General features: G+C 40.7%; 3 protein-coding genes across 3 annotated transcripts; 2 read left to right on the forward strand and 1 right to left on the reverse strand.

Annotated features, from left to right (window-relative positions):
- The first annotated feature begins 460 nt into the window (after window positions 1-460).
- Window positions 461-1,400, forward strand: LOC108101666 (farnesol dehydrogenase-like). Its single transcript, XM_017206085.2, has 2 exons — window positions 461-1,106; window positions 1,172-1,400. Exons 1-2 carry the CDS (start codon window positions 531-533, stop codon window positions 1,349-1,351), a joined length of 756 nt encoding a protein of 251 aa, XP_017061574.1. The 5' UTR covers window positions 461-530; the 3' UTR covers window positions 1,352-1,400.
- Window positions 1,401-2,716: 1,316 nt separating this feature from the next.
- Window positions 2,717-21,052, reverse strand: LOC108101706. Its single transcript, XM_017206143.2, has 8 exons — window positions 20,724-21,052; window positions 19,321-19,431; window positions 10,606-10,711; window positions 6,238-6,391; window positions 6,045-6,172; window positions 5,836-5,983; window positions 5,240-5,362; window positions 2,717-5,160 (listed from the first exon to the last, which is right to left on the reverse strand). The coding sequence occupies exons 3-8, from the start codon at window positions 10,681-10,683 to the stop codon at window positions 3,722-3,724; spliced, it is 2,070 nt and encodes a 689-aa protein (XP_017061632.1). The 5' UTR covers window positions 10,684-10,711; window positions 19,321-19,431; window positions 20,724-21,052; the 3' UTR covers window positions 2,717-3,721.
- Window positions 9,073-10,144, forward strand: LOC108101707 (farnesol dehydrogenase). Its single transcript, XM_017206144.2, has 2 exons — window positions 9,073-9,809; window positions 9,875-10,144. The coding sequence occupies exons 1-2, from the start codon at window positions 9,234-9,236 to the stop codon at window positions 10,052-10,054; spliced, it is 756 nt and encodes a 251-aa protein (XP_017061633.1). The 5' UTR covers window positions 9,073-9,233; the 3' UTR covers window positions 10,055-10,144.
- Window positions 21,053-27,033: the final 5,981 nt, after the last annotated feature.

Below are 27,033 nucleotides of genomic sequence, written 5' to 3' on the forward strand. Positions count from 1 at the left end.
AGTTGTGGTCTAAATATTTGTGGAAGATTTGTGGAGGAACAAAAATTGGCTTTTTGGCCAAAAAAAACACACTAATGATGCCGCAGCCACCGTATTCCCCAGGTCTGGCCCCCTGTGACTTTTTCTTGTTTCCTAAACCGAAGAGGCCCATGAAAGGATGACGTTACGCTACGCTCGACGAGATAAGGACGTCATCGAAGGAGGAGCTGAACAAGATAAAAAAAACTGATTTTTTTAAGTGCTTTGAAGATTGGAAAAACCGTTGGTCACGATTACGACCCACACGAAAAAAGCCGGCTGTTGAGAGTCGAGTGACGAAATATTCTCATTCTCATACTCAATTCGAAATACATTCTCATTCGAATCCAATCGCATGACTTCGGAGCAGGTCGGCTGATTATATAGAAGGGGGCCCCGTATAAAAGCCAGACGCTCGCCATTCGAAAGAACATTTCGTATAAGCATTCAACCCGGATATATATCACAGATATTTTATTTAATAAAATAAAGAAATCAAGAAGTAAACAAGAATGGATCGCTGGTTAAATCGCGTTGCTGTTGTCACGGGTGCAAGTTCGGGAATCGGAGCTGCCTGTTGCAAGGATCTGGTGGCCAAGGGACTCGTCGTCGTCGGCTTGGCTCGTCGCGAGGAGCGTTTGAAGGAGCTGAAGGAGTCCCTGCCGGCGGATCAGGCCAGTCGCTTCCACGGACGCAAGTGCGATGTCAGCAAGGAGCAGGAAGTAATCGATACCTTTGCCTGGATTGATGCCACCCTCGGTGGCGCCGATGTTTTGGTTAACAACGCCGGCATCGTCCGACCGGGTGTGGGCATCACCAAGGAGGCTAATTCCGTCGATCTTCGCGCCGTTCTGGACACCAATGTCTTGGGTGTTGCGTGGTGCACTCGGGAGGCATTCAAATCACTGCAGAGGCGCAACATCAACGACGGACATGTCCTCATTGTGAACAGTGTGGCAGGACATCGAGTGCCGAATATTCCCGGCTTCACCATGGGCATGTACTCGCCATCGAAACACGCCGTCACTGCACTCACGGAGGTCCTGCGACAGGAGTTCCTCAACAGCAAGACTCAAACCAAAGTCACTGTAAGTTGGATGCAAGTAACTACTGATTTGGAACCATTTGAATCAATATTTTAATGCTTTTTCAGAGCATTAGTCCCGGTGGCGTGGATACAGAGATGGTGGGCGACGAACTCACGACCAACTTCCCCGACTTGCCACTTCTGCGATCCGAGGATGTGGCAGATGCAGTCAGCTACTGCATCCAGACCCCTCCACATGTCCAGATCCACGAGCTGCTCATCAAGCCCATAGGCGAAACCATTTAAGTGCACAATTCTTACAACAACATTGCAATAAAACGTATTTGATGGAGCATTAAAAACAAGAAAGTGTTTTGACTGGGGCCTAGAATCATTTTAAAAACAAATCAAAACTATCGGAATTACTATCTATACTAATATTATAAAGAGGTAAAATTTGTTTGTTTGTTTGTTTGTTTGTTTGTTTGTTTGTTTGTTTGTTTGTTTGTTTGTTTGTTTGTTTGTTTGTTTGTTTGTTTGTTTGTTTGTTTGTTTGTTTGTTTGTTTGCAGGGAATAGGCTCCTGAACTACTGGTCCGATTTAAAAAATTCTTTCACCGATAGAAAGCTATATTATCGCGGAGTTAAATAGGCTATAATTTATTTTGAAAAAAATTAGGGATCCGTAAGAAAATTGCAATATTGTCGCATATAAAGTGAGTTGCTACCTCATCACACTGACAAACACGCTCCCTTAGCATTTTAACTCGATTTTTGTGTTCACTGTGAAATTGTTAAAAAAAAAAGATTTTTATTCAATTTAAGTTGAACTGTGAAAATTATGTGGATCGTGCATTTGAGGATAAATTCACCACTCTGTCCATAGTCCAAAATGCTTAGAGGACGACGTGCAAACATTGGCCGCAGACATCCAAGCCAGCAACAAGTATATTCACAAAACTTAAGCGAAGAAAGACAAATGAGCTTATGGAGATCACTGACATCATTCAATCGCTTGGCATTCCAATATGACCCCACTGCGAAATACAGTGATAATGAAAATTTAGATATTGGACCAATGGCGACTATATACCGATATTGCAGTGCCTTAAAGTTTAAAAGAGAAACGGCTGGATTGTGCTTCGCAAGTGGAGAAGTCAAACTGGAAAAGTGTTAATTAACCATCTTTCTATACTTCCCCATATATTTGAAAAATGTTGCAACATTGACTTTTATGTTGTTAAATTGTGTTGACCAGCGAAGCGGACACAGGCCCTCTAGTCAATAATAAAAAAGAAAGATTTTATGGTATAAAGCAAAATATTTTTCGTTGAAAGCAAAATCAATCTGATAAATATTTATAATATTTTAGTTATTATTATCATGTGTACTTTATGGGGTCTGAGGTGTCTCCTTCACTGCGTTGCAAACTTCTAACTGAAATTATAATATCCTCTGCAAGGATATAAAAAATGGGGAAAAAAAACTAATGATGCAGCTTTATAGAAATTTGAATAACAAATTCATAGAGGTATGCCACTTTTAAATTGGATAAACTTAAAAAAAAATTATTGTTTTATAAATGCAACAAATTTATCACATTTCTGCAAATCCATTTTTTTGCAAATTTTAAAGAGGATCATCATAAAAAACCTTTTTCATTTAAAAAAATTGATTGTTGGCTTTATTATTTTCAACTTAAATAGACTTTATTCATTTATTTATGTCAATTTTTCAGTTACAAAGTGTCCACTTAAATTTAAATATGCACGCAAGAAATTGCATTTTCTGTTGTTTATTTGTTCAATGAAAAATGGTAGTCGGCTTGTATGTGTGCGTGAGTAAGTGCGTTTTCGCATGGGTGTATGTGTGAGTATGAGAATTTTCTAAACGAATTTGTAAGCTATAGAATTTAACTAATTTTCCCCTAAATATTTTTTGTTTCGATGCCAAAGAGAACACACACAAAAAAAAAAAGAACGAAAGTGATTACATTTACGATTTCCATACCATTAATCGGCTTACAGCTAAATCTCGTATGTATAGCTAATAGATATATGTATAAATAAATAAGTTCCCTTATGCCTAAGTGGATGCGATATAGCATCCAACTCCTTAAACCTGGAGCACCTGTCCGGAGTCTTCATTGTATTTGTGTATCTCTCTCTTTGTGTACCTTTTATATACTCTTTATATACTCTTTATATACTTTTTATATACCTTTTATATACCTTTTATATTCATTTATGTATTTCCATTTTCCATTGTTCCTTCATCTAATATTTTCATCTATGCAATTTAACGACTAAATGCACCCAAAAAACAAGTTGCAAAAAAAAAAAATTATGTAGAACGTTCAGCACCGAAACGAGCAGTTCGAGTATTGCATTGTTGCCCGATCTCTGATATCTGATAAAAATCCGATATCTGCACCATTGTCTCTTTGTCTGGATCCTGAACGAAAACAACCCAATATATATTCCAAAAAAAAAAAACAATAATCAATAATAAATAAATAATAATGGAAGGCATTAGATGTGGGCAACGTGATTTGATTTTGATTTCCATCTACGATTACGTTTTCGATTTCGATTTTCCGTTTCCATTTTCGATTTCGATTTTCACTTCGATATTCAATTCCGATTTTGTTTTTCATCTCTGATCCTGGTTAAATTGATCACTGAACTGTTTCGTGTCCTGAACTCGGCTGCCTCACTTGTTGCTGCTGTTGCTGTTGTTGCTGTTGTTGCTGTTGTTGCTGTTGTTGCTGTTGCTGCTGTTGCTGTTGTTGCAAGTGCCGCAGTCGGAAGAGCCTCAAGGTCATCCAGGAGGCCAGGGTGCCGGTGACCGGCATGGGTGTCTGCTTGTCCAACGCCTCCTTTTGCAGCTGATAGCGATACAGCAGAGAACCGGCCACCAAAGCGGACACAATCGTGGCCGAGATGACAACGATGAAGAGGATGCTGAAGCCGGGAACTGGCATGCAGATACCGTAGACGACCTCCTCGCTAATCTTGCCCTGGAACACGGTGACCGCCTCCTGCTTGGAGTCCGGCGAGAAGGCCAAGTCCGCTTCGGATATAACATCGTATAAGCCGCTAACTCCCACATCGGCACTGCGAACTTTCCGATCGGAGATGACCAACGAACGACGGCGACGACTCCTGGACGCTCCATCTTCGCCTTCACCTGGCTTCTCATCATCCTTCTTCTCCACTTCCCCCTCCTCCTCCTTCTTCTTCCTCTTTTCCTGCTCTTCCGCCACTTCCTCCTTGTCCAAATCAATGTGATCTTCGCGTGGTTTCTTGAGGGCCTCCGCTTGGGGTCTGTAAACTGGTCGCGGCACATCGTCCTCATCCTGGTTGTGGGGTTCCAGGGAGCGCGGACCCGCCATCGGCACACCCATGCGCTTTTGGGCCTCCAGCTGCCGCGGACCATGCGGGAACTTGCCACTCTTCTTCAGTCCCAAATAGCGTTCCCCCTCGCCTCCGTCCATGTCCAAGTCGGCGAGGTCTTCATCGCCAAACAAATCGGAGAGATCCGCCTCCTCCTGCTCCTCGTGAACGGGACGTGGCTGCAGATTGACGCTCTTCTCGTGACCATAATCCCCGCCCATCGGTGACCCACCGCCGCCGCCCAGCGTTTGCTTGTGATCGTGGATGATGTCCTCGTAGAATATATCGTGATCCATTCCCATGCCATGTTGGCCACCAGGTGGCAGTGCCAGATCCCTCAGCAGATCGTTGCTACTGCTGCCCATGGCATCCGACATGTGGACGTCCTTCCGTTCGTTGGCATTGCTCAATCCAATGCCCAAGCCCAGTCCATGGCCCAGTGACTCCCCGGAACCGCCTCCCGAATTCTGGCAGTGATCGAGGCAGCCATGGCGACAGATCTCCACCTTGCACTTGATGTGGACACTCAGCGCATCGGGGAACTTGAAGGCGTGGAAGAAGGCGTAGGTGATCACGGTGGCCCTCTCGTCGGGAGCACGGGCCTTCAGGAAGCGGGAGATCATCTTGGGTCGCAGCACGCATCCAAATTCATCCGAGAGATTGATCACATGACCCGAACCATCGGAGGCCACGCAGGACTTTACGCGCATGTCGAATTCGCCTGTGGAAAAATAAGGGAATTTATTTGGATATCCTATTTCATTTGGAAATGATTCTCATTTATGGGAATCCCAACTCACCGCGATAGTCATTGATGGCCACCACGAGGGTCAGAGTGGAGCCCAGTGGCACGATCCCACTAACTGGTGGCGCCCAAGGACCCTTGCCATGCTGGATCTCCATCCAACAGTCCACATTGTCGCCTGCCACAAAAAAGATTTCATTATTTATAATTCATACTAGGGAAATTAATTAAAATAAATTAAATAAATTTATATTTATTAGCCAGTTTATATGCTTGCACACAAAAGAACATTTTGTAAGAAAACTAAATCAATTTGACCCTTGCGAGTTATAAACATTTTTGTATTACTATAAACGCAATATCATTGTTTTCTTTTATTATATTACATGTTAAACAATAATAATGATTAAGCATTATATAGGTATTATTATATAGGTATTATTTTGATAGTGAAACATTTAATTGGTATAGAAATTGGTATTTTGGTGCGCTTGCCTCGTATTTATAATTATCAATTATCAATTATTAATTTCATATCAACATTTTTCAAGTATTTAAGCCAAGCAAATCTCTATACTGTATATTGTGTCAGCATTTCATTTGAAAATATTGTTTTGGGAACTATTCCTTTAGCTTAAATGAAATACTCACCTCTGAAATCAAGTTGGATGACATCGAGATCGGCAATAACCATTGGCGGCTTGGAGGCGGTCTTCTCGTAATCGTTGAACCACTCGCAGCGCAATCGCTTCGCCTCGTCCCAGACTTCCAGCAGATCCTTGTCGTATTGCACCACCACCTGGTAAACAGAAAGAACAGGATATTAAAAAGCGCTTCTTATAGATTAGGTAACCACCAACCGTATTCTCGTAGAACTGTCCATTCAAATCCGGTTTGGTGCCGCAACGAGAGTAAGAAATTCGGAAGGAGAAGAAAGTCTTTCCCGTCGAAGGCGGCACATAAACGCATCGCGGATCGCTGTGTTGTCCTTTAAAATCACATAAAAATGTTATTTAGTAATTGAATTAACTAAAAGAATTAAAGATGGCTTACCTTTGGAGCTGACAATGCCCTCGAAGGGATGCGAAAAGGTGAGGTGGACATCCATGTGATCCTTGCCGCACATCACCTCCAGCGAAACGATATTGGGCATGCCATCTGGCCTCTCCATTGGCCACAGTTCATTACCAGCTATGACTAAACTAAACTGCAATTGGAAAGAATAGAAAATTTAGAAATGTAGAAAAAATTAACAACACACTTAAAATAAAATGTAAATTAAAATAAGTGTACATTAAACCATAAAGAGAACCGACTTGTTTGCTCCATAAATCCAATTCTAAATTCAATGTTTGAGGATAACTATTAGCGACTGAAGATTTATCTCTAGCTTTTTACATCCCAGAGCCATCTGGAGATCCATTGGTGAGCCTTGTGGGTGGGCTCCTAACGGTTCAACTGGCACCTGCCACCTGACAAACGTGTTGCCAATAAAAACGAAACGGCAATCCAGTCTCCCCAAAACCTCCGATACTCAGTCTTCGTATCCTCAGTCTTCGGTCTTCGTTTGCCCAGTCTTCAGTGTTCGGTTACTTGGTCTTCACTCTTCTTCTTCGGTTGGCCAGTCTTCAGTCTTCGGCTACCCTGTTTTTCAGTCTTCGGTCTTCGGTTCCCCAATCTTCTGTCTTCAGCCAATGAAGGCCAATCGAAATGGGAAAGCGAATTCCACTTGGCCTGCATCCGTTTGCCAGCGTTTTTTGTTTGCCAGGAACAGGTCTACGTTTTTTATATATATTTTTTTTTTGTATTTTTTGTAGAAAGGGGAGTGGGAGGCAGTTGCACCTGACATTTGCATACCGATGAAGCGATACCTGCCCCAAACTGCCTTGCCACATGCCGCATAGATCAGCATCGATCGAAAATCGAATTGCGATGCAAAGGAATTTGCATTTTGCACCTCTTCCCCTTTTTTCCCTCAAAGTAAAAGTTGTCCTACTGGATGAGCCACCTGAACGAGTGGCTATATAGATACGTATATATATATATATATATAGTATCTGATCGTTGGTGGTGGCTGGTGCCACATTGTCTGGCATCATCGCCTCAGCGAACGAGAATGGAAATGTCGTCGAAGCCAATGGATCGAATGTATCGAATGGATCGAAGAAAAATCTAACTGAATAAATTAGTTTATGCAGATATCATGTAATTGTTTTACATCTTGATCAATCGAATAATACCTTTGCATTATTGCATTTTCATGTAACACATTTGGCTGGTAATTATTCACACAATCTAATAGTGTTTGCAAATTATAAGTTATCTCGCCATTTTACATCATCATTTGCTTCGATAATTGTACAAAAAAAGCTTGCTGGCTCATTAGGGTAAAACTTCTTGTTTTTTAAATCACGTATAATAATCTACTTTGGGCATAAAATCAGCAAGAACAGATAACACTGCGTATGCGTGATAATATAAATTGCGGATACGTAATAAAATAAATTGCGTATACGTCATGATGAAACATACGATCAAATAATTCTTTCAAACAACAAAATTATCATCGGTTTAAAATGTTTCCATGTAAATATTCAAATATTTGCTTATATAATGTATATAACGATTTTATATATTTTTTGCAATGTAATAAAAAGAAAAAGGAACATAATTTATATAATATAATTACGATGAAATTCCAGCTCATTAAAGAAACATTTAAATGCGTAAAACATGTTTAAATCAAAGCCTTTCCCTTTTTTTCTGTTTTATTGTTAACTTGTGCTCAAAAGTAAAAACCACCTTAATCTTATAACTAAATATAATGTTGAATTACCCAGAAGAAAACACTCTTAAGGGCAATTTAAACATTATAAGTATTTTACCATCTGCTGGAAGGTATCATTATTATTATTTTTATGATTTAGTGATTGTTTAAGAGCTCGCTAAAAATTATAAACATTTGCCGAGCCACAATGAATTCTGCTCACGCTTTTTTCTGTTTGGTTTTTCTGGGAGAGAGGTTTGCTATCGCAGCTGCGAAGTCTATATATATATCAGTGTAGTTCTGGTATGAACTGCTATAGAAGCTTTGTGCAGAGTCACGATTACGATACACACGAAAAAAGCCGGCTGTTGAGAGTCGAGTGATGAAATATTCTCATTCGCATACTCAATTCGAAATACACTGGTCGGCATATATATTTTGACAATAATCAAAGTGAAATATACTCGAAACTTGAACTTGCTTCTTTTAACTTTTGGTATCAATGGAAAGGTAATTTAAATGCCGTTTGAATGATACCATACTTTTCTTAACTCATTCGATATTTTTTGAAAAGGGCAATTTTGAAAAAAAAATTAAAAAAACAACTTTTTCCCTCGTCTTGAAAACGAACATTTTTGGATGCAAAAAGTTTCTTTAAACAAAAAAAATAGTAACTGCAAAAAGAATTTTGCAAAAATAATTTTTCTTTTATTTTTTATGATTTTTCGAAAGTGACAATGTCGGAAAAAATTTGCGTATTTCTAAGCATTTTCAAAAAATTATAAAAAATAAAAGAAAAATTATTTTTGAAAAATTCTTATTGCAGTTACTATTATTTTTGTTTAAAGAAACTTTTTTCATCCAAAAATTTTAGTTTTGAAGCCGAGGGAAAAAGTTAAAAAAAAATTATTTTTTAATTTTTTTTTTTAAACTGACTTTTTCAATAAATATCGAATGAGTTAAGAAAAGTATGGTATCATTCAAACGGCATTTAAATTACCTTTCCATTGATACCAAAAGTTAAAAGAAGCAAGTTCAAGTTTCGAGTATATTTCACTTTGATTATTGTCAAAATATATATGCCGACCAGTGTACATTCTCATTCGAATCCAATCGCATGACTTCGGAGCAGGTCGGCTGATTATATAGAAGGGGGCGCCGTATAAAAGCCAGACGCTCGCCATTCGAAAGAACAGTTCGTATGAGCATTCAACCCGGATAAATATCACAGATATTTTATTTAATAAAATAAAGAAATCAAGAAATCAAGAAGTAAACAAGAATGGATCGCTGGTTGAATCGCGTTGCCGTTGTCACGGGTGCAAGTTCGGGAATCGGAGCTGCCTGTTGCAAGGATCTGGTGGCCAAGGGACTCATCGTCGTCGGCCTGGCTCGTCGCGAGGAGCGCTTGAAGGAGCTGAAGGAGTCCCTGCCGGCGGATCAGGCCAGTCGCTTCCACGGACGCAAGTGCGATGTCAGCAAGGAGCAGGAAGTAATCGATACTTTTGCCTGGATCGATGCCACCCTCGGTGGCGCCGATGTTTTGGTCAACAACGCCGGCATCGTCCGACCGGGTGTGGGCATCACCAAGGAGGCTAATTCCGCCGATCTTCGCGCCGTTCTGGACACCAATGTCCTGGGTGTTGCGTGGTGCACTCGGGAGACATTCAAATCGCTGCAGCGGCGCAACATCAACGACGGACATGTCCTGATTGTGAACAGTGTGGCGGGACATCGGGTGCCGAATATTCCCGGCTTCACCATGGGCATGTACGCGCCATCGAAACACGCCGTCACTGCACTCACGGAGGTCCTGCGACAGGAGTTCCTCAGTAACAAGACTCAAACCAAAGTCACTGTGAGTTGGATAGAACTAGCTACTGATTTGGAACCATTTGAATCATTATTTTATTCCTATTTCAGAGCATTAGTCCCGGTGCCGTGGATACTGAGATTGTGGCCGAGGAACACAAGGCCAACTTCCCCGACTTGCCACTTCTGCGATCCGAGGATGTGGCAGATGCAGTCAGCTACTGCATCCAGACCCCGCCACATGTCCAGATCCACGAGCTGCTCATCAAGCCCATCGGCGAAACCATTTGAGTGCCCCGTTTACGACTGTTTTAGTAGAAGTATGCACAATTCTTGCAACAACATTGCAATAAAACGTATTTGATGGAGTATTAAAAGCAAGAAAGTGTTTTAACTGGGGCCTAAAATCATTTTAAAAACAAAACCAAACTATCTGAATTACTGCCAATAATGAAAAAAAGAAAGATTTTATGGTATAAAGCAAAATATTTTTAGTTAAAAGTAAAGTCAATCTGATAAATATTTATAATATTTTGGTTATTATTATTAAGGATTGGTCAAATAGATTTCTACTAAATTTACCAAGATTTTGTGCTATTAAATTGTGTTATTTTTATAAAGGTTCCATAAATATTTATCACACTATTCCCTAAAGTTGAATAACAACTTATCTTTACTTTTATAAAAAATCTCCCCCTGTTATGATTATTGCAACCCAAATCAACCCAAATTCATTACATTATTTTTGTTTGTCTAATCGAACGCTTTGTTTATCAAACAAACCCAAAGTCGGAAGATAAGATAGGGCTTGAATTGGTTTTGCTTATTACGAGGTGACTCACCATTAAGTGTAAGATAAATATACAGCTACTAAACCTAAGGTCCCACAGTCGTGTAGGGCCTTTCTGTGGGCTCCACATAATGGCGCTGTGGGCGTGGCGATCGGATCTGCAAGAAACAGAGGGGAAAAAGAAAAGAGATTAAATGAAATTAGTTCAGGGTTTAAGTAGTGGCTGGGACTACCCCAACGATTTGTGTATTAGAACTCTCCGCAGGCGGTTGAAATGGAGAGTGCCGGAGGGGTTTTCTTATCTGGTTTGCTTCTACTTTATTTTACCACCACTTTTTTTTGTTAATGGGGAGACTGCTGCGTCATCGTCATCAACACAGTGGGACAAAACAGCCAAAAAACGAGTTAACAATCTAACTGTGTTTTGTTTGTTTACCGTACTCTCGCATTCGCCTATTTCCATACAACTTGCAACTTACTATAAATCGCAGTTAATTAATGTAGCACCGAGTTGTGGTAGTGGAAAGTAGAAATTAGCTGTTCCCCAATCAACATAACTCATTTAAACGCTTTCACTGCATTCAGTTGGCTTCTGTTATTCTATCGCCCCATTCAAGCCAATCAACATTATACTAGATTCAATCAATTGCAAACCGATAATTGAAAAATCTCACAACTTAAATGTTTAATTCAAAGGCAAACCTTTTGCCATACAATAGTACGTATAGTATTTCCCTTCGCTTAAATGGAAAGCAATTATTATGAGAAAGGGGCTCGGGGTGTGGCATTCACAAATGGCCAGAATGAGGAAGTGAGATCTCGATTTGGTGGCCACGAAGTCGCTTTTGGCCACTCGTTTTGGCCACAGGTTGAAGGAGCAAAAGTCGTGATCTCCGCTAAACGGAGCACTCAAATTGCAGCAATTGGATCGAAAGATCAACCGATTCCCCGATCCCATTGCAATCGATTGCCTTGAGATCGATTGCCAACCTTAATCGATGGTTAAAGGCTAAAAAAGATAAATAAAGGTAGTTTAAAGTCGAGGTGATGGGTTATACCATTAACATATTTTTTTTTAAAGGATTTAAATTGGAAAGCAAACTTGTGGTAATTATCATTTGATGTATTTCATAAAAACATAAATAAAATATTTCATTTGTACCTAACATATAATCATTTGTTGTTCAGAAATTAACTCAATTTAGAAGGTCAAACCAGTCAATATTTTAATAATTTAATAGCCCTCATATTTAAAACAGTAATCATCTAGAAAATAATGTCTATTTTAGTGGCTGCCTCAGCAGAAATCAAGTTATCAATGGAATGCTTTGGTTAATTGCTGCAATTAATTTGACGATCCGATTAAATTGTATACACAAATTAAAGCCAAGCTTGTGTTGGCCATTAAGTAATTCCAACCGATTTAATTGTACAGCCTACTAGCCAACATTCTTCCCACCGAATTCTTAACCCGAATTCCTTTCCTTTCTCTCCTCCTTTTTTTTTCTTCTTTTTTTTTCTTTTTTTCTTTTTTTGTTGTTGTTTTTTTTTTTTGGTTGGACTTTTTAGCCGCCCAAAAATTGGCTAATTGTTCGGCTTTTACGGGGCGGCACAAGAACACAGAGTGGGCGCGGTCGCATCGTCATCATCATCATCGTTGTCGTCCTCCGATCAATTCGTATGTTAAATATCAATTGTTGAAGCCTTTTTTTTCCTCGCTTGTTTTCCCCTTTTTTTTTTTTTTTTTTGAAGAAATTTTTTTTTTTTTTGGGTTTTTGGGTTCTTTGGGTTCCCTGAGTTTGCTGGGTTCCTTGGGTTCCTGGATCTGGCCCGTTGGGGTAATAAAGATGTCGATGCTCGTCATTAGCGCGCTGCTCGTATCCGGGGCCAGAATCGCACTTAACCTGACGCCCCCCGGCCAAAAATGGCCAAAATGGACCAGCCGAAAATTGCTACGAAGCCACGTGAAATGGCCGCAAATGTGCGGCCACGAAAAAGAAGCCATAAACAAATTGAAATTTAATAAACGACCGGGCGGCCAATTTCCCTGGGACCCTTTTACCCGAACAGAATCTCGCTTTAGAGATCCTCGAAACCCCCAAACCCCAAACCCAAAAACCGAACTTGGACCCGGGCAACCTGCCAATAAAGTCGCGATCCCGACTCTCTGATCCATTCGATCACTCGTTTTCCCCCGAAGGCGCCATTTGCCATTTCAACGTTGCAAATTGAGGTGCCTGCCATCGATCGATGGTTTGTAGTTGTAGTTGCAGCGGTGGTTACTTGGATGCACTTGGATCTCGGGGTTAGCTCCACAGATCGTGAGTCATTTAAGGGGGGGGAGATCGAGCATGGACCGTTTGGTGACCCACTGCGTGAGTAAGTGCCCCACTGTCAACCTAAATCTCCACTCCCCCAACTAATTGAGACATCAAAATGCAAGGGAAGCCTGCGATTGCGAATCTAACAATTAAGTAGATTTATGATGGGGTTAAAACAAAAGATGGAAAAAACCCTGCAGTTAAAAGGAGAATCTATCATGTTTGGATACATTTTGAGTAGCTTTAAATTACTAAAATGAATTCTTATAATAAAACGTACTTTTTTAAAGTATATTATTTATTTAACACCTTGTTTATTTAAGAACCCCCATTAAGCGCAAAGTGGGATATTTCTCAGGCTTATTTGCCCGACAATTTCACCGCAAACTTTCCAATTTGTTCGATTCTTTCGCACACGAACCCGAATAAATCCGATAAATATTTAGCCGGTCGATCAATTGTGCGTTGGCTGCTGCGGCACTTTCCCTGTTTACTGTTCACTGTTCGCTGTTTACTGTGTTCACTGTTGACCAAGATCGGTGGGCAATTAAAGAGACGCCGGCAATCAATCAATCAATCAAACAGCCAGCCAAGCAGTCAAGCCCACAGCACTGCCGTAGAGCACTAATAAAAATAATAATAAAACCCCGCATTTCTTGCCTCCTTTTTCATTGTCCGATTTTTCGGGCCCACTTTTACCAATTTTTTACTTTATTTTGTGAACAGGTGAAAATGAAATCGGAAACAAAGCGAATTCGTTTACCAATTCGAATTCGGAATCGAATTTCGGCATCGAAAAAGATGATGGACAAGCCTCCGCGATTCAAGCCAAAAAAAAAAATGCGGTCAGCGGAGAATCTCTCGCAGAACTGTAAATACCAACAAAAAAAAAAAACACAAAAAAAAACTAAACAGATAAAACAAAAAAGAGAGCCGACTTTATATAGACGAACGGTAAACGGTAAACGGCCGATATGCTTATTTGTCTTTAATTCGGAGCCAATTAATTTCTCTCTTGTTTATTTGCTATTTTTTTTACTTTTTGGTCGTCCAACGAGTGAAGAGTGAAAACTGGTCGGTTTTGAGCCCGAAATTGGTAAGTAGCGTCTAAGACCAAAAAAAAATGGGAAAAACTAAGCCAGACTTTGGCTAGACTAACTGTAACTCAGGTGCTGATTTGCATGGGCGCCGGCAGAGGGCGTCCAATTAAGAAATTTATCCGCGGGCAGTGAAGGGTGGTATACTATGTATATATGGTACATATCTGGGTGAACACATCCAAGGGCCCATTTTACAGTACTTTTTGATTAAATTAATAAGCTCGTTAACTGGGTAGGGATCAGGAAGTCAGAAAGCAGGTGGTTATATTACAAGACAATCTGATTAAATATATCTAGGGACTCAAATTGATCGACTTCCAAACTAGATTGCAATTAGGAAGACTGAAAAGCTGTTATGGCTTCAGAATAGGTTTAGTTGTAAATATCTTATGTAGATCTCAAGAAGGTATTGTTGTGATTTCAATCATTAATTAATTTAAGGGTGATCAATTTAAATTGAAAATAATCATTTTAATTTATTTATTGGATTTTTAAACAACGTTTTCATTAACAGCTTTATTGTCACCCCAGAAATATATATATATATATATATTTTAATTATTACCAAACAGACCATTAACTAACGTCTGTGTTATATTTTTTGTGTAGATAAATGTAATATTTGAAGTAAGTTCTTCACATCTTTCTAGTTGTTTCTGGAAATAAGTTTTCATAGATGATTTTGGTATGGAAAAGTAGCACCTTTCCCATCGCTGAGATCTGCTTGGAGACAGCTACATATATATGTATATATAGATCCCCGACTAACTAACTAACCGACTGACTCTCCAGCCAAACTAACTAAGCCAAAGAAAGTGCCACGGAGCTGTGGAGCCGCGTGTTGCACGCTCTAGTGGCGCTTAATTAATGACGCCGCCGCTTCTACTTCTGCTTCTTTTTCAACTTCTTCTTCTTCTTCTTCATCATCATATGCTTCTTCTTCTTGTGGCGCTGCAATTAACAGTACCGCACTTGCAGCGGCGGGAAAACGCGAGCGGAAGAGCGGAAAAGTAGAAGTTAACTCGACACGCTCCGCAAGTTGGGCACTCTATCAAAAAACCAAAAATAGAGATAGAAAAACTCCAACTAGTATATCTATGAAAAGCCCCTTCGAAAAGTGATCCATTCATTGACTCATTATTTATGCATCAACATCAAAAGCGAATAATTCAAATCAAAACGAAACGAAACAAAAAACGAAACAAAAACGAATCAAAACGAAATCGAAAAGAAATTGTCGCATCAAAAGGCGATCAATGCCGAACTTTGCTTACGGTTTCGGTTTTCACTTTTCTTCTTGTGGAAATGAAAATGGAAATGTGGTGGATGTGGAAATGTGGAAATGGATGTGGATGTGGAGCTGTGGAGTTGTGGATCCGAGTTGTGGAAATGCCGATGGCGCCGCCGACCACTTTCGAATCGAAATAACGGTGTGTGCAAAAAGCAAACGGTAAATCACCTGACCATGCTTCATTTCAGTCTATATATATATACATATATATTTTCTTTAGCCTTTATTTTGCTCATTTTTGTTTTTTGTTATTTTCGTAGTTGTTGAGTTTGATGAGTGATTTGGTATATATTATTTTTAGCTTCTGTTCGACTTAGTTTAGCCGCAGTGAAAAGCGCAATAATCACGATAATGATAATGACGGCCATGGCTATGGGAAAAGCAAAGCCGAAATCAAAATACATTTTTAAATGGTTCACTTTCTTTTAATTAAACTGGTTCCAAGCAACCAACTAACCGACCAACAAACCAGCCAACACAAAAAAAAAACGAAAAATAAAAAAAGCCGGTGCGCCACCTCCTCCAAAGTTAGCCACCTCTTGTATTTTTACTTTATTTTTATATATATTTTTTCTCATTTTTTTGCGAGCAAGTTTGTCCACTTTTTATTTCGGGTCGCATTCAGCGGACAATCGCCAAATGCAATTTTTATTCGGTGTAATTAGCCTGGTACAAACTGGCGCAAGCAATTAAAGCTTTAAGCCACCAAAGATGCAAACGGATCCATTACGAACGTAAGTCTCGAACAAGCTGCGAACAGAGTTTTTTTTTTTTTTCTTCTCCTCTCGACTTAATAGCTGCAGAATATTAAATTTCAGCCAGGCAACGAGGCAGACAGCCAGCACTTGCAACAATTTGCCACTAAATCTCATGGCAACAGGATAAAAGGGGGAGGAATTGAGGGGATGGCGAGTTGGGGGGCTTGAAGATGACATCGTTTTAGCCAGTTGTTGCTGCAACAGCAACAGCAACAGCAACAGCAAAAGCAACAGCAACAGCAAAAGCAACAGCAGCAGTTGTCAACAGCTATTCTTCTTTTCGGCTGGAAACGTTCAAATGGCTCTGGAAAAGACCGAGAACGTGTCAAATGGCCCCTGACTCCATTTTCCAACCATCCAACCATCTATCCATCCATCCATCTAGCAATCCATCTATCCTATGCTCCTCCATTTAAATTTGGGCCAAGCCCAAGAGAATCACGAGCGAATCATGGGAATCATGGAGCTCCAGCTCAGAGACCCATTTGCTGCAGCGAAACTTTTGTTTGGCCGTCTGTTGTCAACATGACAACTGCCAACTGAGAGCCAACTCAGAAGCCATCAGCCATGAGGCATCAGCCCAGCCATCCGAGCATCCACGACGACGACGACTCCCACCAGAGAGTCAAGTGCAAACAATGGCTTTCCTAGCTGCTGATGCTGATGAGGATGGGGATGGGACTGAAAATGGGAGATGGGTGATGGGATGATGGAGTTCTCTGTCTCGAATGCACGCCTTAAAAATCCAGAGTCAAAGCCAAAATGGCAAAATGCAATGGCAGATTCAAGTCCAGCCATCTACTTATCAACGGATGTGCAGTGCCAGTCGAGTCTGGGAAAGGCTAACAACTTTATTGGCCATGTTTGTGCCACCGGAAGAGTGTTTCGAGAGACGCTCGCCGTGCCATGCCCTTGGGTCATTTGCCACTCGGGGTGTCAAGAAGACTTACGGCCTTTAAACAACTATTCACAGACTCGCAGACTGTTGAGGTGGTTGCTGTGGGATTGGCTTTAAGGCTAATTCAAGAGAGCTTCAGTCTGCAAGTGCTGCTCTACTTAATTTAGGACTTCAACATGACCAAAGGGGACATTTGGGAAACTTAAATGGATCTAAGAAAGCTCTACTTTTGCTTTAATAAAACTCCAATATCTTCGTAAAGAACTTTTGCAATAAATAACAGCCTACTGGGAACCTTCTCATTCGAATAGATTTTACAATAAAAAACTATTTTACTACTGAAGTCAGTTAACAAATTTCTATAAAAGTAAACAACTTTTCTTATAAACTTAAGCTGTGTGTTAATTACTAGTTTAAACTAACCGTATAAGCAACTGTTATTTTAATAGCAAATAATGAATACTAAATAATTAATGGAGTTCTAAGTGTAGTAAGTGGACTACTTTAAAAATCAATAAGATTGAGTTGAGGAATTTTAGGTAAACTTAAATAAGTGAAATATTTTTGTATTTAAAAAGAGAATTTATTTACAAAACTAATATTTTCAAATTGAAGAACAGCCTTAAAAAATCTCTACTGAAGTGCCAGCTCAATCTGAGCAACAACTCCATCGTTAATCTTCAAATACTTAAGAGATCTCAAGCTGAAGAGCCTCATTGGATCAATCGGTACTCTCACTTTTGAAACCCCGACTCCAAGTGGTTGGGGGGCATACGTAAATGCACTAAAGGCCGAAATGTGCCACGAAAAGTTTCCATTTCATTATGGAATGTTTGTAGAAAGGCGAAGAACAGTTAGACGACGAGACGCCGGCATCCCGCTTCCCCTTTCCCTTCCCCATTCCCCCAAAATTCTGTTCATAAGAAATCTTTGGTGATGTCTGAATACAAATTAACATTCTGCGAAAGAAAAGGCTTGTCGACGGCGCTTTATCTGTATCCGCATCTGCATATTGTACAGGTCTTTGTATCTTTGTATCTTTGTATCTACTGTATTTGCCGTATCTGCGGCATCTGCTGTATCTGCTGTACGAGTATCTACGATGTATCCGCGAATGGGATGTGAAAAGAGAGGCACTTCGGCGGCACTGGGAATAGAATTTACTGGGTCGATCGCCACACAGCATCAGCAGCTCATAAATTATGCGTCATCGATGAGCCCGAATGGGATCGAAGCGATGAATGGAAAAAAAGGTGGTGGATCCAAGAGATGCAGACCTTGGCTGAGAGCAAAGTTGGGTAAAAAGGTAAAGCCGTTCAGAGGGTTCCAGCAATAATGGCTAAAGCGAATCATTTAAGGCCAAACAAAGAGATAGTCCAGGGCAAACAGCACCGATACCGATACCAATCCCGATGCCGAAACCGATTGCCGATTGCAATGGCAATGCGACAACGAGACTTGCAACTTGCTACTTGCAACTTGCAACTTGCTACTTGCTACTTGCAACTTGGCATTGCATTTATGGCCAAGTCGCGTGTTTGTTCGCCGCTGCCAATCTGGCCTCGTGGAATTGAGTTTATTGTGCCACAGCGGCGTTCTTTGGATTGTCGCATCAGCTTAATTAGAATTCGAAGTAGCTAACGGTGCATTTAATGCGCTCCAAAACGGATCAAATGCATTAGCACCGCTCACTTCTTGCGGCCAGTATCTTGTGGCAAGATCTGTTCTATTTATCTGTTCTCACTGCCACAGACACATTTGCCAACTAATGAACCAAATGCGGTGACGAAAGTTGTCATAACATATAGTATAATCTGCCATCTGCAAGGTGCAAGATGTTGCTTCTTCGCTGGCTGGATCGGCGGCTCGACTTTGCCTGTGTCGCATGTGTTTGCCACACGACTTAATGATGGGAATGTGGCCGGGAAAGGTGTCAAAAACTGTATGTTAATAAACTTGTTTTCGGCCCTGTTATCCCCGTGTTATCTGTCTGCCTTGTAACGACCATCATCTTGCTTGTTTAATTAATAAGTCGATAAGTCAGGTGGGATGCGGACTTGAAACAGTTTTTTTTTTTTTTTTTTTAAGCAACAATGGTACTGAAAAACTGAAGCAGTTAACAAAAGAATTTAGGAAGTTTTGGGAAAATCTTACTTGCAATACTCAAGATGAAATCTTTCCAACGTCTGAACTAGATTTTGGTAATTAGAACACATGTAGCAAAAGGCTTACATAATAAAACGGGAATTTACCATAAAAGTGGTCTGATGATTCTCTAAGAATTTATCTGAACTTTTTTAACTAAGACTGAAATATTCCTACATTTTTTATTGAAGCTGCTATTATAATTACTAGTATTTGAGAGAGTTTTTTGATATGCAGTATAATTTTCAACTTACCGATAAAGAGTAATCTTTCCGAAGGTCAAGACACAGCTGTGTGTGTAATACGTGATCTATCTCGGCTGTTGGGGACTCCTTATGTTTCCGTGCTTTTGAGAAATCCCGGCTCTGCGTTTTGAATGAGGCACAGAAAAAAATGTGGCATGAATACTATATGTACAGAGCAGAGGAGGACAGAAGTGAAATCGGAACAGAATCGAGCAGAGTGGACCGAACCGTACCGAACCGGACCGGACCGCCTAACACGTAACGCAAACAAAGAAGAATCATCGCCGAGCTTCGAGATGGAGAGAAGTCCGTGCTCATGGCGACTGATTGGTGATTAGTTGCCATTTGACAGGTGTATGTGAGTTTGGGGGTCGGTTTGGGTCGGATTGGGTCGGCTGGGGTCGGGGGCAGTTGGTCAATAAAAATAGTGCACCTGCTGGGCGTGTGGGAATCTAAAAGCCGTCAGATGACGTTGCCACTTTTTTTTTTTTTTTGTGGGCCCCTATCTTTCTTGTCTCGCCCGCTGTTGTACGTGTACGTGTGTTTGTTATGATTATTATTATGTATGATTGTTATTTTTTTCACACACACACACAAATGGTGGAAAAACTTTGGAAAGTGGCAGCCGTTAAGACAGTGCAATGCATGCAACAACACCTCTGATTTTGATTTCGATTCTGGCCAGGCTGAGAAGAGGACCGAGAAGACACTCTGCAGGCGAGAGAGATAAAGAAGAAGAATCGGTGGAAGAGGTGCGCGCACAAGAAGCGGTGGCAACAAGCCAGCCGCATTTGTGCTAATTGGGAAAATTAGAAAGCATGAAATGCTCGGCTGCATTTGCTGTCTAGCTGGTTAATCGGCTCCACTGGAAGCGCAAGAAGACGGGGCTCAAGATGCTGGAAAAACAAAGACTGGATGTTTCACAGAAGTCTAAATGCAACGGCTCTACTGGGAGAAAAAAATAAAAGAATAGGATGCTGGAAAATCGAAGGCTTCTCTGGAAGCACAGAAAAATAAAAAAGAAGGCTAGATAGCGTCTACTGAAAACCGAACAATTATTAGAATAGATAGGTCTAGGTTGGTTGTTTAACCATTGGCTCTCCTGAAAGCACAAAAAAAAAGGATTCTGAAAAGAACTACAGAAAAAAGGACTAAATATTACATTGGGATTTTATAAGAAATAATCACATTCTGCTATCTTACAAAAAATAAGACTGCAAAATTCTTTGGACTTTACTGGCAGAAGAAAAAGAAAAGGACACTGAAAAATCAAACTTAATGTGTCAAGAAAGGAAAACAATAAGATGCTGAAATGTTAAATCCTGGATATTTCACACAATTCAAAATTCCATTGGCAATAAGAAAAAAAAAACAAAAAAATAAGCTTGTTTTTTGGCAGAAGAAACACTCACTTCACTGGAATGGTTCTTCTCTACTCTCTTCCCGTTCTATCTCTTTCTTGGTGTCTTGCTCTTAAGCAAGTAACGGTAACAGGCAGCGGCAACAACAACAACAAAAAAATATGCACTGACACTCGTGGGCACTTTGGGTGTTTATCTTATTTATTTTATTTTATTTTTTTATTTTATTCTTTTCCTTTTTTTTTGGTTGGTTTTTGGCGAGTGTGTGTGTGTATGGTGCACACTGGATGGGGGATCACGGATCACGATCACGGATCACGACCGGGAGCAGCAGCACGTGTGGACTCGGCGAGCGACGAACGCGAAATACGCGAGCCAACCGGGCGATACTTTCTTTGGCCTCGTAATGTAACTGTCTTGAACAGCAGCCGCAGCAACAGAAAAAGCAGCAGCAGCAGCAGCAAAGGCAGCAGCAGCATAAGAAGCAGCAGCTCAAGAAGAGAGACAGAGAGGCAAAGAGGCAGAGAGGTGGTGGAGCTGGCTAAGAAAGAAGAAAGACAAGCTCTGCCGGCGTCGACGGCGACTGCGCGACGAGCTTTTTACACCTGCGTTGGCAGCTGCGCAAATGAGCACAGCTTGGCCAGAACTTGTTGTTGTTGCTGCCGCTAATCAAGCGGCCTAATGACATAGAATCGCCTGCCAATTAGACGGATCAATAAAAAGAGTGTACTGCAATCCAATAAAATCCAATTGGACGCCCCCTCAATTGGAAGGAGATCTCCTGCAGGAGCTGCTTTGCAGCAAAGTCGGCAGCTCTGCCGACGTCGGCGTCGTGAATTTGACGCACTTGAACTTGAACTTTCAGCGGGATCGTTTCGTAGGGATCTGAAGTCTTGCAACCTTAAGATACCCTATAGTAAACCCTTAATAATAATGATTTGTCATTTATATTTTTAACTGACACTAACAATAATACATTTTATTGATCCACATTAATTTTGAAATCTTTTTTTGGAAACAATAATAGTTTCCCATGAAAATATAAGCTGGAATTTATGAAAGAAGTGCATAAGTGAAACAAATATATTCTAGCCCCTCCCCATCGTAATTTGTGGTAAGCAAAGTTTTAACAAAGGTATAAGAACATTTAATTGTCAAATTGTTCGCTATGAGTGTTTTACGAAAAAGAAAGTATTTAATAAAACAAGACAATATTTTAAAAACTCAAACCTTCAACATCAGTGTTTAAGCTTTAGCTAAAATATGTACTTTTTAATAACAGTAACTCTAAGCCTAACGCAACCCATCAATCAATATACCTTACTATATCTTAGATCATTCAAAAAGCACTTGCAAAAGCTGTGGTACACGCAGGGCGAAATATTGTAGCCAGCTTTTCAGGTGAGCAAGGTGGTGCATAATTTACCTGGTTAACTTAATTTTTTTCGGCTGGGAACCGATCTGCCGGCTCATAACGGTTAAACAGTTTTCGCCCGTCGTTGACATCTAATCAAGATGGGAACAGAAGTTGATCAAAGCTGATTTGAGCAATAAACAAAAAATTCCGTTTCCTCTCGCAGTGGCTCGTTGCATCTCTTTCACACACGTATCGGAATTGGCAAGCTCGCCATCTCACACGCACACACACATATATAAACAATGTGCAACGGTTTTCAAGCTGGCTCTTCGTTTCCTTCTTTTTCTTCTTCTTAGCCGCTGCTTTTCTCCCCATTTGTTGTTAGTGTTAGAGAGGCTGCTGCTCCTCCTCGTTCTTTCTCTCTCTCACTCTCTTTGTAGACTGGGCACATTTAAACGGTAAACATCATGAATGCATTTGGAAAGTGGTTTTGTTGTGGTTCGTGGTGTTTGCATTTTGCATTTCTTCGCATTCTTTTCTGTTTATGTGGCTATGTGGCTGTGTGTTGCATCGCACAATTGTGCCAACAACTACAATACAAGGCGAAGAATTGAGAAGAGCCAGCAGAAGAATCAGAAGAGGCAGAAGCAGAACAACAGCAACGGTAATACCCACCGAAGACGGCGTTTTCATTTCTGAGAATTGATTGGCCGTCGCGCCTGCATACTCCACACGCCACTGCCACAGCGTCTTCCTCTTCCTCGGCCGTTGTTGCTGTTTCTGCCACATCGGGTTTTTTATTTAATACCGTCTAGTTAAAAGTGCCACAGGTATGATGCATTTCGCGCAAGAAAGCGAAGGAATTCTCAAGCTAGAGGCTCTGTTGTAACGGTTCAAAATATTTATTTAAGGCTTTTTAAAACCCTTAATGATGTTGAACACAATAAGTTAACAAATAAGCGTATACTTTATATTTAAAGACTCGATGGATTAATTAAAATCTAAAGTAAATATTTTAGTTTTGTAAAAAATTTATTTATTTTATTTCTATTTTGAAATTGAACTCTATTTCGTATATGGGGTACTAGTACTCAAATTGAGATATAGTATTAATTATTCATGTTTAATGTACGGATTTGTATTACTTAAACAAGCGCTCTCAAATTATCGTACTGTTATAATTTATATGGTACATTATAAATTAGGAAATGTTGCTAGTTGAAATTCATTTAAGGAAAAATCTCGAGTAGTGGGTACCTTATAGTGCGAAATCCTTGCCCTTAGCTTGTAGACTGGCGTTTTTTGTTGTTGTGTTCTTCTGCATTCCTTCGGATTCTGTACCGCTGCTGCAGCAGCACCTGTCGCTTCTTGCAGACCAGACTGGTGGAGTTGTTGTTATTTGCAGCGAGGCCATTGCGATTGTGATTAAATAACGTTTGACTTGGCGGGCGTCCTCCTCCTGGTCGCCCCGTCGTGCCACTTGGTCCGCTTCATTAGCTCAACATGGATATGGATGCAACAAAGCAACTAAGCAACAAGGCAACAAAGTTGTTTCTGTTCCAAGTTCTCCAACTGCGATTCTCCGATTCTCTGATTCTTCGTTTGGCGTTTGGCGTTTGGCGTTCGCGTTCTCATTCCCATTCCACGCATGCGCGCAGTCCACTTTTGAATTTGGCGTCTGTCTCCGTCTCAGTCGCTCGCTCTTTCTTCCCACTTGGCGTGCTAACTATCGCCATCGCCTGTTTCTATGACAGGCATCGGCACACTTTGTCCACCGCCCCAACGCCCCCTCTCCCACCACCCCGCAAACCCCCTTCTTCTTGATGCTCCTTTTTCTGTCATCATTGTAATTCCTCAACGCACTTCTAGCGCTGTCTCTAAATCCATCTCCTGTTCTTTTGTTTTGTTCTTATTGCTGCAGCTTACGGCGACACTGAGAAAAATGGGTATACTGTATGGAAAATAATAACTTCAGTTTCATATCGAAAACTTAATAAATCAAACAGTTTGAAATTTTTTAGAAATCTATCTATAAACGTCCCTCGAGAAATAATATTGTACGTTACTTGTTTATATGATATCATAAAAACAAAATATAATATGTTTTCAGAAAATTACACAAATTACAAAAAATTGTAACAGTTTACTTATCAAGAATAATAATTTGAAAATAAATTATAATTAAGTTTAGAGTTTATTATATTAGTTTGACACAATAACTTTTATATGGCACCGCATTTTTTTTTGAGTGCACTCGTCTTTCTATAACCTGCCTCCTTGGTCGCCTAGTGCCAATTTGGCTAAGTCGGCTATTTAACTATTTTTGTCATTCGCCGGCAGATGCTGCTCCATTTGGGAGTGCGTCGCTCACTTATTTCTTATTTTCATGGCACGTTGTCGCCCAGTTTCCGCCCCCTTTCCTGCCCCTCCAAGTGATCCATCCATTCAGCGATCGCACCTGTGGTGACTGAAATGATGGCCCTAAGTCACCCGATCCCCAAAACCCGACACTCGAGACACGGCAACCATCGTGACCCAGAAGCAAATGAAGCTGTCTCCGCGGATAGACTCTTCCATTGTCATTGCCATTACAGCCATCATCGCAAGTGCTGTTGTTGTTGTTGTTGTTGTTGTTTGTGTTGTTGTTGCTGTGGTTGTTGTTTGTGTTGTTGTTTTTATTACCACCAGCGAGCTAATGTCGATGCTAATTTGCCAGCATTATGGGTTAGTGGGCCGGTCGATGGGCCCCATCGGAATGATGGTTGGTCGCCAGTCAACGCGTGCTCTGTTCTGTGGTTCATTCATCACCTGACATTTGGGTGCTGGTGACCCCGAATCGAAAGGAATGCATTAGTGTTCAATTTGACCCAAGTGATCTTGTACTGAATAACGATTGCTGTAATGATGGCGGCTCTACTAACTGTGTTTCTAAATAAATTGGCTGCCATATCAACTTAAACAAAGTGCTGGTGACCCCAATTTGTTGTATTTTTCGATTACAATAAATGGAAGTTAATGAAAACATTTTTAATAACTTCAATGAGATATAACAAAGTTATCAAACTGAGACCATTTCTTTATTTTTACTTTTAAACAATTCTTTTTTATTCTTTATCAAAAACAGAACTGCATTCGACGGGGTATTATTTGTTGGCATGCAAATCGGAATGTGGTAACCCCGAACAGCCTTCGAATCTGTGCGGTAGCCAAGTTGATGTGGGCTGGCTGGACTGCGGACTGGATTCCCGGCCAGCCCCCACAGATGGCTCATCGGTGATGGCTCAAATGGCTCAAATGGCTCAAATGGCTTGATGGCTAGATGGCAATGGCAATGGCAATGCCGTTGGCTAATGGAACTGGCATTGCAACCAGATCGAAGACGAGACTGACACTCAGACGGAGGACCGAACTTGCAACAGAAACAGAAACAGAAACTAAACACTGAAGACTGACTAAAGACTTGGAAACTGGAGGCTGGGGACTGAAGACTGAAGACTGAAGACTGGCAGTTGTTAGGTGGTTATCTGGCCAATGCCATAAAAGTCGAGAAATGCGCAGTTAGGCAATCAATGGACGTTCCTTGGGCCAAAGAGATTGCGGCGGAGGTAATCGCAATTGGACTCCAACTTGGACTTGGACTTGGACTTGCGACTTGGACTGGCGACTCCGAGTTGGACTTGCAATGGACTTGGAATCGGCGTTAGGAATCCGCAATGACACTGCCCCAGTGTTTTGGCCTCGCTTGCTTTTTATTTTCATTCCTATTGCTATTTCTTCTTTTTTCAGCTTTTTGTTTTTCATGTGGCAACTTGTGTGTTATGATTGGCAACGGTTTGTTGCTCGGCCAGCTAGCCTGGCTTCTCGGCTTCTCGGCTTCTTGGCTGCTTACCTGGTTACCTGTTCACTTGCTCGGCTGCCCATTTCCTACCTGATCGCCGGGTTGGAGGTGCCGCCACAGACGTAGATGCAGACGCAGGCGCAGACTGTGACCAGCCGGCGGAGCAAATACCGTTTTGCTGAATAAATAAAAGCAACAACAACGAAGAGACGCACAAAAACACTGGCCAACAAGTGGGAAAAAACTAAAGTTGGGAAAACTCGAACACTGGATTGCCCTAATATTAAATATACATGTCTTCTATAAGTCATCATAAATATGTATGGTAATTTAAGATTAAGAACTACCATAAAAATAAACTTGGAAATATATTTTAAAATTTAAATTTCTTGATAAAGGATTAATTAACTCATATTATATGAAATTTTAATGTTAATAAACCTATATAAAAGCAATATCCCAAAACATATTCTCTTGAGCGGACAGAGGTTAACGGACAAATTAAAAATCCATTCACTAAGAGTTTTAAATGCTATAAGCTAAGTAAAAAAAACTGAATAATTTAAAAAATAAAACTCTTTAAATCATTGTTGTATAACTTATATACCCCAATGGCTCTGGACATACCCTCTCCCTTGAGTAGCAGTTGAAGTTGAAGTTGGTGATGCGACGGCACTTGGAATGCGTTTAGTACCCCCCATTCCCCCAAATCCCCCTTGACCAATCCCCTCATCCAGAAACGAATGGCTGGAATGTTAATGCAGCTACTTCTAGTGGTGCCTGCTGCCTCCTCGGTGACAACATCCATCGCCATCGCCATCGCCATCGCCACTGGCGGAGGAATGGGCACAAACATTTACCTAATCCATTTCCCATTTCCAAGGCGGCTGCTCTCGTTCTCGTTCTCGTTCCCGTTCCTCGATTCCACATCCATTTCGGTGCAACTTAATGGAGTTCTGCTGTAGCCGCACTCATAATTATTAAGGGTTTAATATCATACTTAAATAAAGCACTTAGATATGTTTTTAGCAATCGCACTTCTTTTAAAAACATTTAAAACATATTATTTTCATGCAATGGAAAAAGCACAGGGAAGTGAAAGTCATGAGGGTCCATTTTTCAAGCTAAGATTTTGAAGACCCGTATGTAAATATTAATTAAATCGA

The sequence above is a fragment of the Drosophila ficusphila genome, unplaced genomic scaffold, assembly GCF_018152265.1.
Source record: "Drosophila ficusphila isolate 14025-0441.05 unplaced genomic scaffold, ASM1815226v1 contig_198, whole genome shotgun sequence".
NCBI lineage: Eukaryota > Metazoa > Arthropoda > Insecta > Diptera > Drosophilidae > Drosophila > Drosophila ficusphila.